General features: G+C 39.7%; 1 protein-coding gene across 2 annotated transcripts in view; it reads left to right on the top strand.

Moving 5' to 3' along the window:
* The window catches only part of LOC136857407 (WW domain-binding protein 11), a 97,716-nt gene that overhangs the window by 45,148 nt on the left and 35,148 nt on the right, over positions 1–17,420 (top strand). For both annotated transcript variants that reach the window (XM_067136056.2, XM_067136057.2), the window contains exon 4: positions 8,544–8,973. In XM_067136056.2, the coding sequence (XP_066992157.1) occupies positions 8,544–8,973 (430 nt within the window). The remainder of the gene's footprint in view (positions 1–8,543; positions 8,974–17,420) is intronic.

Here is a 17,420-nt window from a genome sequence, read left to right as displayed (position 1 = left end):
GAAGGTTGTATTGTTACTTTTAGTTTTACTTTGTTCATAATTTTGTTGATCGTGTTGGTGTTGATGCCGTCGAATTTGGCTATTTCTTTTATGTAATCAAGATCTTTTTTTTTTAATTGTTAGGCGAAAGGGAAATTTTTAAAGCTCTGTATATTAAACTGTAGTAAGAGGCTTGTTTATGGGAGTTGGGGTGTAATGAATTATTATTTATTGTTAGCAGAGTGAATTAATTAATTAATTAATTAATTATTGTTCAATACAAAAGTTAATAATTTAATAATAATTACTTCACATTCAACAACAAAATACACCACCAAAAGATTTAGCTATGGGAGACGCTATTTCTGGAATTTTAGCGAACATCTACATGGACAATTTAGAACACAATAAAATAATAAATAACATTAATGGTCGTCATCTCTGGCTCCGTTATGTTGACGACACTTTAGTTATCATCGACAAACAATGCAATAGCAGCGACAACATCCTCTTATTTTTAAACACTTTAGACAACAATATAAAATTCGCAATGGAAGATGAGAACAGCAGCTCTATTAACTTTTTAGACATCAACATCACACGAATGAACAATAAGTTTGACTTTCAGATCTACAGAAAACCCTCCTTCACTCCGCTAACAATAAATAATAATTCATTGCACCCCAACTCCCATAAACAAGCCTCTTACTACAGTTTAATATACAGAGCTTTAAATATTTCCCTTTCGCCTAACAATTTAAATTTTTTTTTTTTTTTGCTAGGGGCTTAACGTCGCACCGACACAGATAGGTCTTATGGCGACGATGGGATAGGAAAGGCCTAGGAGTTGGAAGGAAGCGGCCGTGGCCTTAATTAAGGTACAGCCCCAGCATTTGCCTGGTGTGAAAATGGGAAACCACGGAAAACCATCTTCAGGGCTGCCGATAGTGGATTCGAACCTACTATCTCCCGGATGCAAGCTCACAGCCGCGCGCCTCTGCTGCATATATTAACATAATATTCTGTATTTTATGGAAGATCCTAAGGTATTCTACTTCTAAACACTTTACATATTATATGGCATAATCTGTTATGATTTTTTTTGTTTTATTGGAATGATATTGTCACACTATTAAATCACATTCCCTGACTGAAGCATGTCTTATTTCTTAAGAAGAATACCTATTTCCACTAATACACCAACACAATAAAAAAGCCACACATGACAATCTAACACAACTTGAATAATTCTAAAGATATTAACGACCTAGCATCTACTTTTCAACTACAAGCAACCTATATTTTATTTTATCTAGCATTTAAATTAATTTGCCTACAAAACTTATCTTTGTCCTTTCGTTCCCGGTATTAGATAATTTCTCGTTTGTTATCTGCAGCTTTGGTTCGTGACCATTCTCTAGCGATAGACATTGGATTGTCATTTGGGATTGTAGCTTCTCTCAGCTCTCATCTCAGCTCTCATCTCAGCTCGATTTCATCCGGACAGTCGGCCCCATAGTCTTCTTAGAAACTCACAGCGGTCTTGTCTTACGCAGTTTGAAGATAAAAATGTGTAGATGGAAACAGCTGTAATATTCTGACATGATCAAAGCCTTCTAACATAATTATATCAATGACAATCAATTCAGTATTGGTTTATGTAGCTCTAACTTCACGCAGATCGCCAATATGTCTGCTATTGCTTTAATTTTATATGTCCTATCGAGTTGTTAAATGAACTGATATATAGAGATGCATTGTATTGAATTCCTACTTATTTAATCAAGGCCTAGACTATGCGTTCTTCTTGATGTTCTGTCTTTCACTCTTTTCAATATTTAATGTATATAACGTATGTATTATATTATTATTATTATTAGATTTATGCATTATTCTTTAGTATAATCATTATAAATATCTCTTCCTTTGCAGAATTACTTCAATTTCAATACTTTCAAGATTTGTATTTTGCTTCTCTACCATAGGATGTCCGCTTTGCTTGAATGCTTGTTCATTATGATTCTGAACATTTCAACTTTGCGCTGCACCGTATTCCTTTGACATTTTACAACATTTATGCATTGTGTTCAATTTCGTTACCGGTAATCTCGTTCATCTCGATCCAACTTAGTTTTACTCTTGGAACAATGGAACGGCACAATACATATACACATACATTATCATTATAGACCGTTGTGCCTTCAGCGCTCAGTTTGCAAGCCTCTGCAAATTTACCAAACGTCGCCACAATCTTCTATTTGCAACTAGTGCTGTGGCCTCATTTAGTTCTATACCTCTTATTTTTAAATCGTTACAAACTGAGCCTAACCTTCAACATCTTGGTCTCCCTCTACTTCTCTTACCCTCCATAACAGATTCCATACTCTTCTAGGTAACCTAAACTCCTCCATTTGCCTCACATGACCCCACCACCAAAGCCGGTTTATGCGTACAGCTTCATCCATCAAGTTCATTCCTAACTTAGCCTTTATCTCCTCACTCCAAGTACCCTCCTGCCATTGTTCCCACCTGTTTTTACCAGCAAACATTCTCGCTACTTTCATGTCTGTTCCTTCTACCTTATGAATAAGATATCCTGAGTCAGCCCAGCTTTCGCTCCCGTAAAGCAAAGTTGGTCTGAAAACAGACCGATGTAAAGATAGTTTCGTCCGGGAGCTGGCTTCCTTCTTACAGAACACTGGTGATCACAACTGCGAGCTCACTGCATTAGCTTTACTACACCTTGATTCAATCTCATTTACTATATTACCATCCTGGGAAAACACACAACCTAAATACTTAAAATCATCTACCTGTTCCAGCTTTGTATCACCAATCTGACATTCATTTCTGTTGAATTTCTCACCTACTAACATCAATTTAGTCTAAGAGACTAATTTTCATACCATACTCATTGCACCCATTTTCAAGTTCCAAGATATTGGACTGCAGCCTTTCAGCACAATCTGCCATTAAGACCAAGTCGTCAGCATAGGCCAGACTGCTTACTACATTTCCATCTGCCTGAATCCCTCCCTGCCACTTTATACCTTTCAGCAGATGATTCATATAAACTACGAACAGCAAAGGTGAAAGATTCAGCCTTGTCTAACCCCTGTAAGTACCCTGAATCAAGAACTCATTCTACCATCAATTCTCACTGCAGCCCAATTGTCAGCATAAATGCCTTTGATTGGTTTATCAATCTACCCGTAATTCCATAGTCCCCCAGTATGGCGAACATCTTGTCCCTCGGTACCCTTTCATATGCTTTCTCTAGATCTACGAAACATAAACACAACTGTCTCTTCCTCTCGTAACATTTTTCAATTACCTGGCGCATACTGAAAATCTGATCCTGACAGCCCCTGTGTGGTCTGAAACCACACTGGTTTTCATCCAACTTCCTCTCAACCACTGATCGCACCCTCCCTTCCATGATGCCAGTGAATACTTTGCCTGGAATACTAATCAGTGAGATACCTCGATAGTTGTTGCAATCCTTCTTGTTCCCTTGCTTATAGATAGGTGCAATTACTGCTCTTTTTGCAATCTGAAGGTACCTTACCAACACTCCATGCTAATCTTACTACTCTTATGAAGCCATTTCATACCTGCCTTCCCAATATACTTCACCATTCCAGGTCTAATTTCATTCCTGCTGCTTTATGACAATGGAGTATATTTACCACCCTTTCCACTTCCTCAAGCGTAATTTCACCAACATAATTTTTTTCCTCCCTGTGAGCTTGATTGTTCGTGACACCACCAGGAAAATTTCCTTTTACGTTGAGAAGATTATCAAAATAGTCCCTCCACCTGTCCAGTGAATCCCTGGGATCTATTATGAGTTCACTTGAATTACCCAAAACGCTGTTCGTTTCCTTTTTCCCTCCTTTCCTAAGATTTTTTATTACTGTCCAAACAGGTTTCCCTGCTGCTTGACCTAGCCTTTCCAGGTTATTACCAAAATTTTTCCACGACTTCTTTTAAGATTCAACAACTATTTGTTTCACTCTGTTTCTTTCATCTAGGTACAATTCCCTGTCTGCAACAGCCCTTGTTTGGAGCCATTTCTGATAATCCTTCTTTTTATGCTTATAAGCTGCTCTCACTTCATCGTTCCACCAAGATGTTTGCTTTTTCCCTTGCTGTTTCAACTACAGTATCCCTGTATGCAACCCATTGTTTTTCTATATCCTGAATATGCTTACTGTCCACTGTTCAGAACTTCTCACTAATCATATCCATGCAATTCTGTCTAATTTCCTTGTCCTGGATATTTTCTACCGTTATTTGTTTGTGGACAGATTTCACTTTCTCTATCCTAGGCCTTGAAATACTTAGTTCACTACAGATCAGATAGTGGTCTGTATCGTCGAAAAATCCCTGAAAAACCCGTATATTCCTAACAGACTTCCTGAATTCGAAGTCAGTTAAGATATAGTCTATTATGGATCTGGTACTCCTAGCCTCCCATGCGTAGCAGTGAATAGCCTTATGCTTGAAGAATGTATTCGTAACTGCTAAACCCATTGTAGCACAGAAGTCCAGCAAACTCTTCCCATTCCCATTAGCTTCCATATCTTCTCCACATTTACAAAATATCATTTCGTATCCTTCAGTTCTGTTTCCAACTGTCGCATTGAAATTGCCCATTAGCACTATGCTATCCTTGCTGTTGACCCTGACTACGATGTCACTCAGTGCTTCATAAAATTTGTCAACTTCATCCTCATCTGCCCCCTCACATGGGGAATACACTGAGATAATTCTCGTCCTAATTTCTCCACCTGCCAAATCTACCCACATCATTCGCTCATTTATGTGCCTAACAGAAACTATGTTGGGTGCACTAGTATTCCAGATAAACAGTCCTACCCCATACTCTGCCCTTCCCTTCTTAACTAGGATTATATAGTCCCAGCCACCTGAGCACAAGGAGGGCCATGACTCAGAATTTGTCTGAGATGCCTACTCCCTTCCATCGCAACTTGTATTCCGACTCTCAGGACCACTTACTAGGCCAGTCATCCGTTGCCCATGGTTCTCGAACTAGGACGTGACTACAGTAACCATAAACCATTGTGACATATCTTGCATTCAATAAATGTAGGCACAGCACTTGAAGTTCTTGATACTTAACCGAAAATCGACTATGCTCTGGTGTGTGTGGCTAATCTGTAATAGTGTGGTTTTTTTTTTTTTTTTTGTTTTTATTTTATTTTATGATCTTACCGAGTCAGTTAGTTCTTTCCATTGTTAACACAAAGGTAAACAGCTGATATGAAGTATCAGAATAATAATAATAATAATAATAATAATAATAACAATAATAATAATAACGCTTATAACTTACATCATCATTTGTACACCGACAGTAGTACAGAAATCGACCGACGAAGCCGTCATAGATGGTACCCCACAATGATGTCACGTGCGTTGTATGACGGTAATATCACAGAGGAAAATCAGATGCAGACCATTGAAATAATCTGTGTGTTTGGGTCATCAGTCCATAGACTGGTTTGATGCAGCCATCCATGCCACCCTATCCTGTGCTAACCTTTTCATTTCTATGTAACTATTGCATCCTACATCTGCTCTTATCTGCTAGTCATATTCATACCTTGGTCTACCCCTACCGTTCTTACCACCTACACTTCCTTCAAAAACCAACTGAACAAGTCCTGGGTGTCTTAAGATGTGTCCTATCATTCTATCTCTTCTTCTCATCAAATTTAGCCAAATCGATCTCCTCTCACCAATTTGATTCAGTATCTCTTCATTCGTGATTCGATCTATCCATCTCACCTTCAACATTCTTCTGTAACACCACATTTCAAAAGGTTCTATTCTCTTTCTTTCTGAGCTAGTTATCGTCCATGTTTCACTTCCATACAATGCCACGCTCCACACGAAAGTCTTCAAAAACATCTTTCTGATTCTGATGTCAATGTTTGAAGGTGAGCAAATTTCTTTCCTTAAGAAAGCTTTTCCTTGCTAGTGCTAGTCTGCATTTTATGTCCTCCTTACTTCTGCCATCGTTAGTTATTTTACTATCCAAGTAACAATATTCATCTACTTCCTTTAAGACTTCATTTCCTAATCTAATGTTTCCTACATCACCTGCCTTCGTTCGACTGCACTCCATTACTTTTGTTTTGGACTTATTTATTTTCATCTGGTACTCCTTACCCAAGACTTCATCCATACCATTCAGCAACTTCTCGAGATCTTCTGCAGTCTCAGATAAAATAACAATGTCATCAGCAAATCTCAAGGTTTTGATTTCCTCTCCTTGGACTGTGATTCCCTTTCCAAATTTCTCTTTGATTTCCTTTACTGCGTGTTCTATGTAAACATTGAAAAGGAGAGAGGACAATATATGATATCATAAAGGTTCTACCACAATACTACTACTCAGTTAACTATATTGTAAGATTTGCTATATAAATCCAAAATATCCAATCAAATGTCCACATGTAGCACCTAACCTAAATTGTCGGTATCATATGTAAGTAGATCAGACTGTTTGGCCACACATAATATGGTTACGAGATGATGCAATTCTTACTCATAAGGGCCTAAAGATGAGATACTGCCTTAAATGTCCTAATCAGATATTGTCTTAGTTAATGTTTGAAATATTCGTAATATGGAATACCATAGCAACTACTCGATGAACGTAAACAAACAATACGTGTACTATCCTGTAAGTATGTGACAAAGCAACTATAAATGCAGAAAACTACACAAGGCACAATGTAAACAAATAAATAAGAAACATGAATATTAACCGTAATAAAATGTCAAAATATCAAGATCAGGAAGTTTGTCTTGACTACCAAGTCACAATACTTACAATATTTAAAGGATTTTTTTTCTGATACTTATGTCTAGTATACTAGTATTCTAAAAGTTATTCACAGTTCACATTTACTACACCACATAACATGATACTGTACATGTTTCACTCATGAGTAATTATCCTCGAATTTTGTATTAAATAAATCACTTGTGCTCACAGCACTGAATAATTCCTTAGATAAAGGGGGTAGAATTTGCTTCTGTTTGTATTCCAATTTACTTCGTTTGCTTATAGCAGTGTTCATTGTTGTCCTATGGTGGATCTGTAGAATAATTCAAAAATTTTCACGATTCCCATCAATGGTCACCAAAATCGAGTCAACTGAAAGTTCACCAAAATTCACACATAAATTAGCAGCTTCTCACGATCGCGCACCAGCATCTCACATTATATATCACTACTTTGCACATTGTTCTGCCGATCACTACATTGTCAAAATTAAACTGAAATTCACACCACTAAAGAAGAAGAACATAAAAACTAATAAAGAAGAATTATGACCACACTACTTAATTCAAAATTACAAATATAAGGAAATTATGCAGACAATGAAATTGACAGATGGTCTTGAAGAATTGATACCAATTCTCAAAAGACAAGCATCTTTCAGGTAAGTTATGAATACCATGCCAGAAAAACTGCTTGTCTTTTGCGGCAAACCGTTTGTCGAACCATTTTTCAACTTCCTCGAAATTGCTGAAGTGCTGCTCTGCGAGCGCGTCTCCCATCGATGCGAAGAGGTGATAGTTGGATGGCGCCAGTTTGTGGGGGTTCAACGGGTACGGAAGGATGTCCTATCCAAGCAGTTTCAAGGTGTCTTTCACTGGTTTTGCTGTGTGAGATGGCGCATTGTCGTGTAACAAAATCACTTTGCCATGTCTTCTGGCCCATTCCAGTTGTCTTTCGATCAATGCATGATTTAAATTAATCATTTGTTGGTGATAACATTGTGCATTAACAGCTTCAAGAGTTCATAATACACAATACCACGCACTGTCTTTCATATTGAAATTTAAATGGTGGAAAGCATGTCTTACATGTTCTAAACATTGGAGCGTGTTCACCAAATGTTTCTACCAACAAACAATGACTTTCCAAAGCCTTTTTCTTTTGATCAAATAAAAAAAGCAATGCGTGTCAGAAATGTTCTTTTTCAGGCACAAACATCGACATGATCACTCTATGATACAACACAGACGCTAGTGTTTGGTGGACTCAACTTGTGTGTGTTGGTAGGTTAATGTCAGATGTGTCAATTCATACACTGCGTACTGTTCGCTGGCGCCATCTCTTAGTGAAACCGGAAACAACTTATTCATACACCTGATAGTGACACCCCTAATTTAAAATGAATTACTAAATAAATATTGTTAGATAACATTTTTATTGTGTATCATTGGAAGTGCAACATTCTTGTGTAATTAACCTGCTAAATGTTTTGCAAAATAAATAAAACAAAGAATGCAAGTAGCGGCACTTGTTGAACGTGCCAAAAGGTCAAGTTGTGGGCATTCTTTCTAATTCATTGTTGCTTGTTGTGATTGAGTCATGAAATATTTCTGGTAATGGTCATAAAAAATGGTTTGCTCATATCTGTAGATGCCCTATGTTAAGGATATCAACCAAAATAACATCCGTGCCCCTTCTTCGAGGGTTCAGTATGTAGCTCATTGTTTGTATGAATGTGCTTCAGGACAAGGATGACCCTGACAAATGGGCCGAATTGAAACGCATGGAGGTGGAATACGAGAAACGCCGCATCGCCATGGTGACGTATGCCGAATCGGTGCGGCATGCCCAGCAGGTCCAGGTGGATGACATTCCGCTGCCAACATTACAGCTGCCCAACGACCCGACACTGTACGTGAACTTGCCATCCCAGATCCCTCTTCCTACCGACCTACCCAACCCAGTGTTGGGTATGGTTCCGCTGCCCTTGCTCCAACCTGCGGCCATCCCAGTGGCTCCCGCTCATGGAATCCTCAAGAAGACCTCTGCTTATGGTGTCGCTCCAGCCAAACGGAAGAAGCCTCCTGGAGTACCTCCAGGACCCCCTCCAGATCTTACGGATGATGAGGAGGAGGAAGAGGAGGAAGTGCCACCACCTGCTGCTGAGAAAGCAAGTAAGTGCTGAAGTCTTTCAGATGATCTTAGTGTTGTGTTATTAATTTTCTCTGGCTGCATCGGCAGACTAGAAAGACATTTCCCTCTTAATATTTTTTCTCTGTAAAGCAAATATACAACAGGAAAAAGAATTACTAACAGAAGTGTGGAAAATTGATCATCCAGGTTGATTGAAAGACATCATAATGGAAGTTAAAAGCAGAGTGAAAGGACAGTACCTCAAGAGATCACTGTAAGTTTAAGTGTTAATATGAGGGCTGTAAATAAAGTAGTGGCAACGTAGTCGAGACACTGCAGGAGATCGGGCATCCGCAAATAGGAACTGGCAGCGGTCAGTTGGAACTGTTGTCGATGTATAATGTGCATTTGACTGGCATACAGTTGGGATTGTTGTTGCTGTCTGACATTGAAGTGAAGTGTCGATTTCACGGCTCTAAAGCATGTTTTCCAAAGATGATCAGCATTCATGGATTAAAATCAAGGTCGCCCATGGCAAAAATACGTCAGAATGTTATTAAGGATTATGCGAAGCCTGTGGCGAGATTGCATTGCCATATAGGACGGGTGCACAATTGATCAAGGCATTTCGTGTAGGTCTGAATGGGACTGCAGATTTGTACTGCACAGATCGCCTCTCCATTCCTCAAGATCATATTGACATCGTGAGTGGTCTCCTTTCCATAGACAACAGATGGACTGTCCAGGAATTATCCTTAGAGGTTGGTCTTGGTCATCAAATGGTATGGCACATATCGAAAAAATTTCTTAACATGAGGAAAATTGCACCCCATTTTTGTTAAACATGAACTCACCGACATACAGAAATGACACCAGTATGCACTGGCTAGCATCCACCTGGGCAGATACCGCAACAAACGAGGCGCACTTCTGCAGCGTATTGTCACCATTGATGAGACGTGGGCACAAGACAGAATTAAAGCTTCAGTCGAATTAATGGCGTCATCCTGGTTCGCCATGTGCACAGAAATTTTTGACAGGAACCCAGTTGGGTGTAGCTTATGTTGACTGTGGCATACGACTACGAGGGTATTATTCTTAGGTATGCTGTGCCTGAGGGACAAACTGTCATCAGTGATTACTATTGCAGATTTCTGGAGCGACATTTGCGTTTGGCTATTCGGCGCAAACGTCCATGTTTATTGCAAGACGATCGCCCTATCATGTTGCATGACAACACACGTTGTCATGTTGCAAACAATTCAAGCTCTTATTACAACAGGCGGCATTGGGAGGTCTTGGAACAGCCTCCGTACTCACAAAACATGAGTTGTGACATCATCATGATTCCGAAATTGAAGGAACCCCTCCGAGGCCTCCGATTTCCTGACGTTGCATCTATATTGGGCGCAGTAGGACACTCCGTTGCTGTCATCAACAGAGAATGCCTTGTCAGCCGTCCTCTACGGCTTCTCCCCCTGTGGGTGGGGGCGGTACAATAACACCCACGGTATCCCCTGCCTGTCGTAAGAGGCAACTAAAAGGGGCCCCAGGGGCTCTGAACTTTGGAGCGTGGGTTGGCGACCACGGGGCCCTTAGCTGAGTCCTGGCATTGCTTCCACTTACTTGTGCCAGGCTCCTCACTTTCATCTATCCTATCCGACCCCTCTTGGTCAACTCTTGTTCTTTTCTGACCCCGACGCTATTAGGTTTGCGAGGGCTAGGGAGTCTTTCATTTTCACGCCCTTCGTGGCCCTTGTCTTTCTTTGACCGATATCTTCATTTTTCGAAGTGTCGGATCCCTTCCTTTTTTTCCCTCTGATTAGTGTTATATAGTGGATGGTTGCCTAGTTGTACTTCCTCTTAAAACAGTAATCACCACCACCACCTCTACGGCTTCCTGCTATTTGGCAAAAGGTAATAGTCTTTGCGGGTGACTTCATTGAAGGAATGTAATGCAATTTTACTTGTTAGTTGATTAAATATTGCGTTCTATCAATATTGCCACTGCTTTATTTACAGCCCTCATATAAAGGAAGATCTTTATTGGGGTAATCACACTAAAGAGGTTGTAAATAAAGGTTACAAATCTCTTCTCATGGTTTTGAGTGTATTTAGGGATTGTAGAAGGATGTAAAGGAGAGAGCATAAAAGTCACTGGGAAGGTCCTAATTATTAATGGTTATGAATTTCATGTTTTTGGTCCGTATTGAACTGAGAATAATATATAAGTAATAATAATAACAACATAAACGTTTCCACCTTTTCAATACTAAAATATATTCACAAAATTATAAATTACACGGTACTAGTTTCGACCCATCTTAGGATTTCGCCAAAAGTGATCTTTGCTCCAATACGGCTGATGATGACCCCTAGATGGGTCGAAACTAGTACCGTGTAATTTATAATTTTGTGAATATATTTTAGTATTGAAAAGGTGGAAACGTTTACGTTGTTATTATTATTACTTATATATTAAGGTCCTAATTAGACTATGGTTCCAGTATTTGAGACCGTCTCCAGAATGACTTGATTCGAGAAAGGGAAAAGATACAAAGAAACACAGAGTGATATGTTCTAGGTGATTTTCGACAAAAGAGTAGTGCTACAAAAATGTTGCAGTCTTTGGGCTGGGATGACTTGGCAGTAAGGAGACAAGCTGTTCAAATCGAGTGGTATCTAATACAAAGAAACACAGAGTGATATGTTCTAGGTGATTTTCGACAAAAGAGTAGTGCTACAAAAATGTTGCAGTCTTTGGGCTGGGATGACTTGGCAGTAAGGAGACAAGCTGTTCAAATCGAGTGGTATCTAATATCAGTATAATTCGGTCCATTATTGGACAGTATAAATTTTCCAGCTAACTCATCACTGTTGCCAGTGCTTCGCCCCAGTGTGCCAATTTGTGTATATCAGTTGGTAACTACCACACCTACCAAGATGCATGGATAGTGCATATTGTGGAGGCCACTACTGCTCCTAAAACATTTTTATTCCTCCTCTGAAGGCGGAGGCGGGCCTCTTAGACGGTGATGCCGTCCCTCAGGCCGGGAGATTCGTTACGGTGAAGGAGATGCTTGGAGGAGGTGAGGCGGTTGGCGGCCGTGGCCTGTACTAGGAACTGTCCTGGTATTCGCCTTAGTGCAGGAATATGGAAAACCACAGAAAACCATTCTCAGTACAGCCGACGGTTCGGGCCAGCCGTGAGGTCCAGCCCTGTCCCGTCTTCTGAATGCAAAGGCGTAGAGCCACGGTAGTGCCTTGGCCAGCCCTCCTCTACTTGGTTGGCCGGTCAGAGTGCAGAGCTGTTGGACCACGGACCAGCCATGGCCACTTATGGACCGAGACCCACTCTGCGTCTACCGACCCCATGGACGCCACTGTGTAGGCTACATAGAGCCACCGGCAGTGCCAATGCACTATGAGAAACATTGTCTCTTTTTCAAAAATTGATGCGGCTAGGCCATCATATGTTATAGAAATCAATTCCCATAGGGAACCTGAAATATTTGTCCCGGATGGGTAAATTTATATTATCAATATAATTCGTCCATTCCTGTTGCCAGTGTTAAGTTAGCTGGAAAATTTATAATGTCCAATAACAGACCAGTTTTATTGGTATTTTAAATTCACTCATCCGGGACAAATATTTCACGTTCCCTATGAGAATCAATTTCTGCAACAAAAGTGGTATGTTCTGAGATGTCAGTGGAGAGATGATGTGGAATGACATTAGTAGACAAATAAGCTTGAATGTTTTTTTTAAAGTAGGAAAGATGATATGAAGTAGGAATTCAAAAGGGCAAATTGGGACAAATATTTGTTAATAGGAAGAGGAATTAGGGATTGGAATGATTTATCAAGTGAGATGTTCAGTAAATTTCCAACTTCCTTGAAATCATTTAAGAAAACACTTGGTAAACAATTAATAGAGAATCTACCATCTGGGCGACTACATCTTATTCTAGAACAAACAGTACAGTTTAAATACTGATATTATAACTTCACTTATGTTTCCTTTCTAGTACAGACAATTACTTCTAAATGATCTGTGTCTTCCTCCTAGAGGCTGTTCGGACCCGTGACATAGCACCACCTGAGGTCATGCGGTTATAGGAAAACAGCAAAAGCCTATTTTGGTGCCATAATAACGTGAACTAGGCATGAAAAGTTTGCCATTGCTGTCCTCGCTGGGTCAGAAAGTGCTGTTGCAGCACAACAGGCCCTATGAGTAATACATTTCATATCTCTCAGATGCACTAGTCATGGTCTGAATGTCGTTACTCAGCACCAGTTTCCGTATTGTCACAGCTATAAAAAGATATGAGACTTCCGTGGAATTCCACTATAGTCCATATGCAGTGACCTCCACTATATGCACTAGCCATGCACATACCTGCCAACTTTCCCGATTTAGGCAGGAGACTCCCGATTTACAGTTTTTCCCGCCTTCCGATTATTCTATTATTCCTCCCAATTTTAGCTTAATTTTTTGTGAATTTCAAACAGTTGTTTTTAAATCCCGCCATTTCAGCTTTGTATGCCAGTGGCCGGAAGTCCTTCGCTCATTGGCCGCTTTCAAATGAAATATTGGTGTTATTAATACGAGAAATGCACGTGAATGTGTGATGTTTATTGAAACTTGTATATCACGACGCGTGTATCGATTGTCAATCTTTCGTTCTCGCCTGCTATGTTAGTGTTCGTTTACATTAGTCTAGTCGATTCTAGAGACTAGTCGCTAGATTTGGAGTCTGTTTTAGTAATTTAGTGACAGAATTTCATTTTAGTGACTAGTGACATTTCTAGTGATTTTAGGAGACACTTGGGGACAATTTTTGCAAATTTTAATTTATTGCTTGATAAAAATAGCATTGCGCTTCGCATAATCACACGGGCGCGAAATGCAATATATTAATCTATGCATTTGCTAAATAATGCCATCTAAGTGCTTGACTGATTCACACGTGCTGAGCAAGAGTTCATACTATTTTCGAAAGGTTTATCGGAGACTGATCATCTCACTCGTATACCTCGTAATTCCTGTGAGGGAATAGAGATGCGCAATTTCTAGCCTTGTATCCTCGTATAGCAAACAGTCGGGTTTTCAGACAATAAATTTTATAATATATACCATTGTACTCCGTATTGCACAGGACATGTAGAACAAGCAATTTTGACCAATTGTATCTCCTGATTTCTCCTTATTTTCTTATCAAAATCTCCTGATTTTGGGTTTTGTAAAGATGGTGTGATTAGGTTATCCTTCAATAGGTGTTCCCAGACAATGTTTAAAGCGTATGTCAAGAAGGGGTCTGTTTGTACAAAGATTTAAACTCTTAGCAGCATGTAAGGAACGCTCTGCCATCTGTTAAATATATCTGGAAGCTGGGAAAAGTTAGAGGTTCAAAGACAATCTAAGAGGGAATAGTCATCATCGTCATCATCATCGTCGTCATCATTTCCCTTTATCCAGCTGTACCTGGGAAGGGGCAAATATGGTTCCTCTCCACTTTCTTCGGTTTTTCCACCACTCCTCCTCCAACACTGTGTCCCAGTCCAGGTTTCTTTCTATAATACTGCGTTGGATTGTGTCCTTCTATCTCAATTGTGGTTGTCCACAGCCTCTCCTACCTTTCATTTGCATTTTCATCCCCTTTTTTGGCATTATTTCATCACTCATTCGCTTTATGTGCCCAAACCATCTTAATCGGCTGTTCCCCATTCTATCATTCATTTTTTCCACTCCAATTTCTTCCAGAATTTTCTCATTCCTTATTTTGTCTCTTCTACTCTTCTGTATCATACTCCTCAAGAATTTCATTTTGGTTGCCTGTATTCGACTCTCATCCTTCTTTGTCATTGTCCAAGTTTCTGCTCCATAAGTTGTTATGGGTACGTAATACATCTTGTACATAGTTTTGTTTGCTTCCATTGGCACATCTTTGTCCCATAACATGTTTCTTACACTATGATAGAAACAGCTTCCAGCTTGAATCCTCTTACTAATTTCAGCATCCAGTCGAGCATTCTCAGTTAAATCACTCGCCAGGTATTTGAACGTCTCCACTACTTCCAGGGGCTTGTCTGCAAGTCTAATCTGACCTTTCCCTTCTTTCTCCCCTCTAGTCATAACAAGAGTTCTACTCTTTTCTACACTTATTTTCAATCCACATTCTTCGATCTTCCCATTCACGACATCCAACTGTTCTTGAACCTTCATGTCCTCTTCTTCCCAAATCACAGTAAGCAAGTGATAGTATTCTTCCATAATCAGAGGAAGTGCACACTCTCTGGCTTGACAGGTAGTAATCAAACATGGCTGCATGCAATGACATTACCAAGGATGAAAATCACATATATCAGAATGTTAATGGAAGTACTAGTCGCTTAGCAACCTGCTAAGTACAGAATGTCTTATGGGTTAGGGTATGCCTTTGCATGCAGTTATTGGAGTGATCATTAAATGATTGGACTTTATGATCACTCAAAGTTGGCTGAACTTAGAGACCTATCAGTGTCTCATGATTCACCGGCACATACAAAACGGATAATAATACTAATAAGATCATTTTCAATTCAGATAAAATAGAGAATAAATGTATATTTAATAAATCAGGAATTTACAAATTAACATGCCAAACATGTAAACAACGATACATAGGACAGTCCGGAAGAAGTTTGGCTATAAGGTACAAAGAACACGTTAATGCGGTCAAACATAAAAGATATTCGGCAATGGGAGAACATATGGTTGAAATGAATCATAAATTTACAGACATTTCCAATGACATGAAATTATTACATTCGACCAAAAAGGGAAAAATGATGAATGTTTTGGAAAATTTAGAAATTTACCTTACACAAAAATGTAATTCTGAATCAAATTTAAATGAGAAAAGTACAGAAGATAACCCACTGTTTAGGCTAGCATATAATCATTTAAGGAACAAAAAGAAGAAGAAAAGAAAAACTTGAAGATCCTAAATTTGTATAGTGTTCTCATCCAGTTCAACCAAAGTTGTATGTATTGATCATTTTTATAATATTTCATAAGTTCTCTTTACTCTTTGATATGATGTATTGGGACACAATACTCCTTCAGATTGTAAAACAAAAGAGTGTGTCATATTGTGTTATTCTTTGATCTAACCACTGATGAAGGGAATGGTTGAGATTTCCCGAAACATGTATGGTTTAATTAATAATGTTTCTTTCATTTAATGAGTGTATTGATCAAGGCGGATTTAAATAAACTATTATAAATAGTTATATTATACATTGCAACATATGCTACGTAGGGTTTACCTTGTCCTATTAGTTTCCCTCGTGGTTAGAGCCACACAGCTGTGAGCTTGCGTCCGGGAGATAGTGGATTCGAACCCCACTGTCGGCAGTCCTGAAAATGGTTTCCCATTTTCACATCAAGGAAATACTGGGGCTGTACCTTAATTATTAAGGCCACGGCCGCTTCCTTCCCACTCCTAGGCCTTTCCTGTCCCACCGTCACCATAAGACCTATCTGTGTCGGTGCGACGTAAAGCAAATTGTTAATTACTTTCCCTGGCAAGCCTGAGATACAGAATATAGTACTGTGGTATAAAGTTACAGTTTTGTGACGCTAATATTCATATCTATAATTTTTATTAACGTGCCAGAAACCAACAACATGGAGCTATTACCATTTCAACACCGTTTTAAGTGCCACCAACCCAAGCCGGGATTTGAACCTGCAAACTCGGACTCAGAAGGACAGCGACTCAACCAGCTGAGCCACATGAAAAGTAGGCGTTTGTGATTATTGTTATAAATAGATGCAGTTAGTATTTTTACAAATGTTTTATGAGGAGCATTTATTAAGGCATACGTTTTCCAACTGTCCTAAATGCACGAGGCCGGACAGAAGAACTAGCTGGAAGCTAAAGAGCCTTGCAGGGGTGTCGCTCGCTACCTTCTCTGTTCACTTTTCCAAACCAAACTCCATAACATAACAGCCCCGAAGGGTCATCGCCTACCAAGCGACCGCTGTTCAGCCCGGAGGCCTGCAGATTATGAGGTGTCGTGTGGTCAGCACTACGAATCCTCTCCGCCGTTATTCTTGGCTTTCTAGACTGGGGCCGCTATCTCACCGTCAGATAGTTCTTCAATTATAAACGCGTGGGCTGAGTGTACCTCGAACTAGCCCTCAGATCCAGGTAAAAATTCCTGACAAGGCCGGGAATCGAGCCCGGTGCCTCCGGTAAGAAGCAGACACGCTACCCCTACACTACGGGGCCAGCTGGTTACTTTTAGGTCCCCTTATTTTAAAATTTGTCTTAAGGCATCGTGCATTCGATTCCCGGCACTGACAGAGTTAAGAAAGGCATGGGATGGGGAAGATACAGCCTTGTTTTTGGGTGCAGTAGAGTTGGCCTCGAGTCTCCCATAATCAAAATATCTACTACCTAGAAGGTAGTGACCTTCACGGGGTGTAGTACCAAAGTGG

Source organism: Anabrus simplex, chromosome 1 (genome assembly GCF_040414725.1).
Source record: "Anabrus simplex isolate iqAnaSimp1 chromosome 1, ASM4041472v1, whole genome shotgun sequence".
NCBI lineage: Eukaryota > Metazoa > Arthropoda > Insecta > Orthoptera > Tettigoniidae > Anabrus > Anabrus simplex.
The sequence above is the reverse complement of the archived record's forward strand: the minus strand, read 5'-3'. Positions and strand labels throughout refer to the sequence as shown.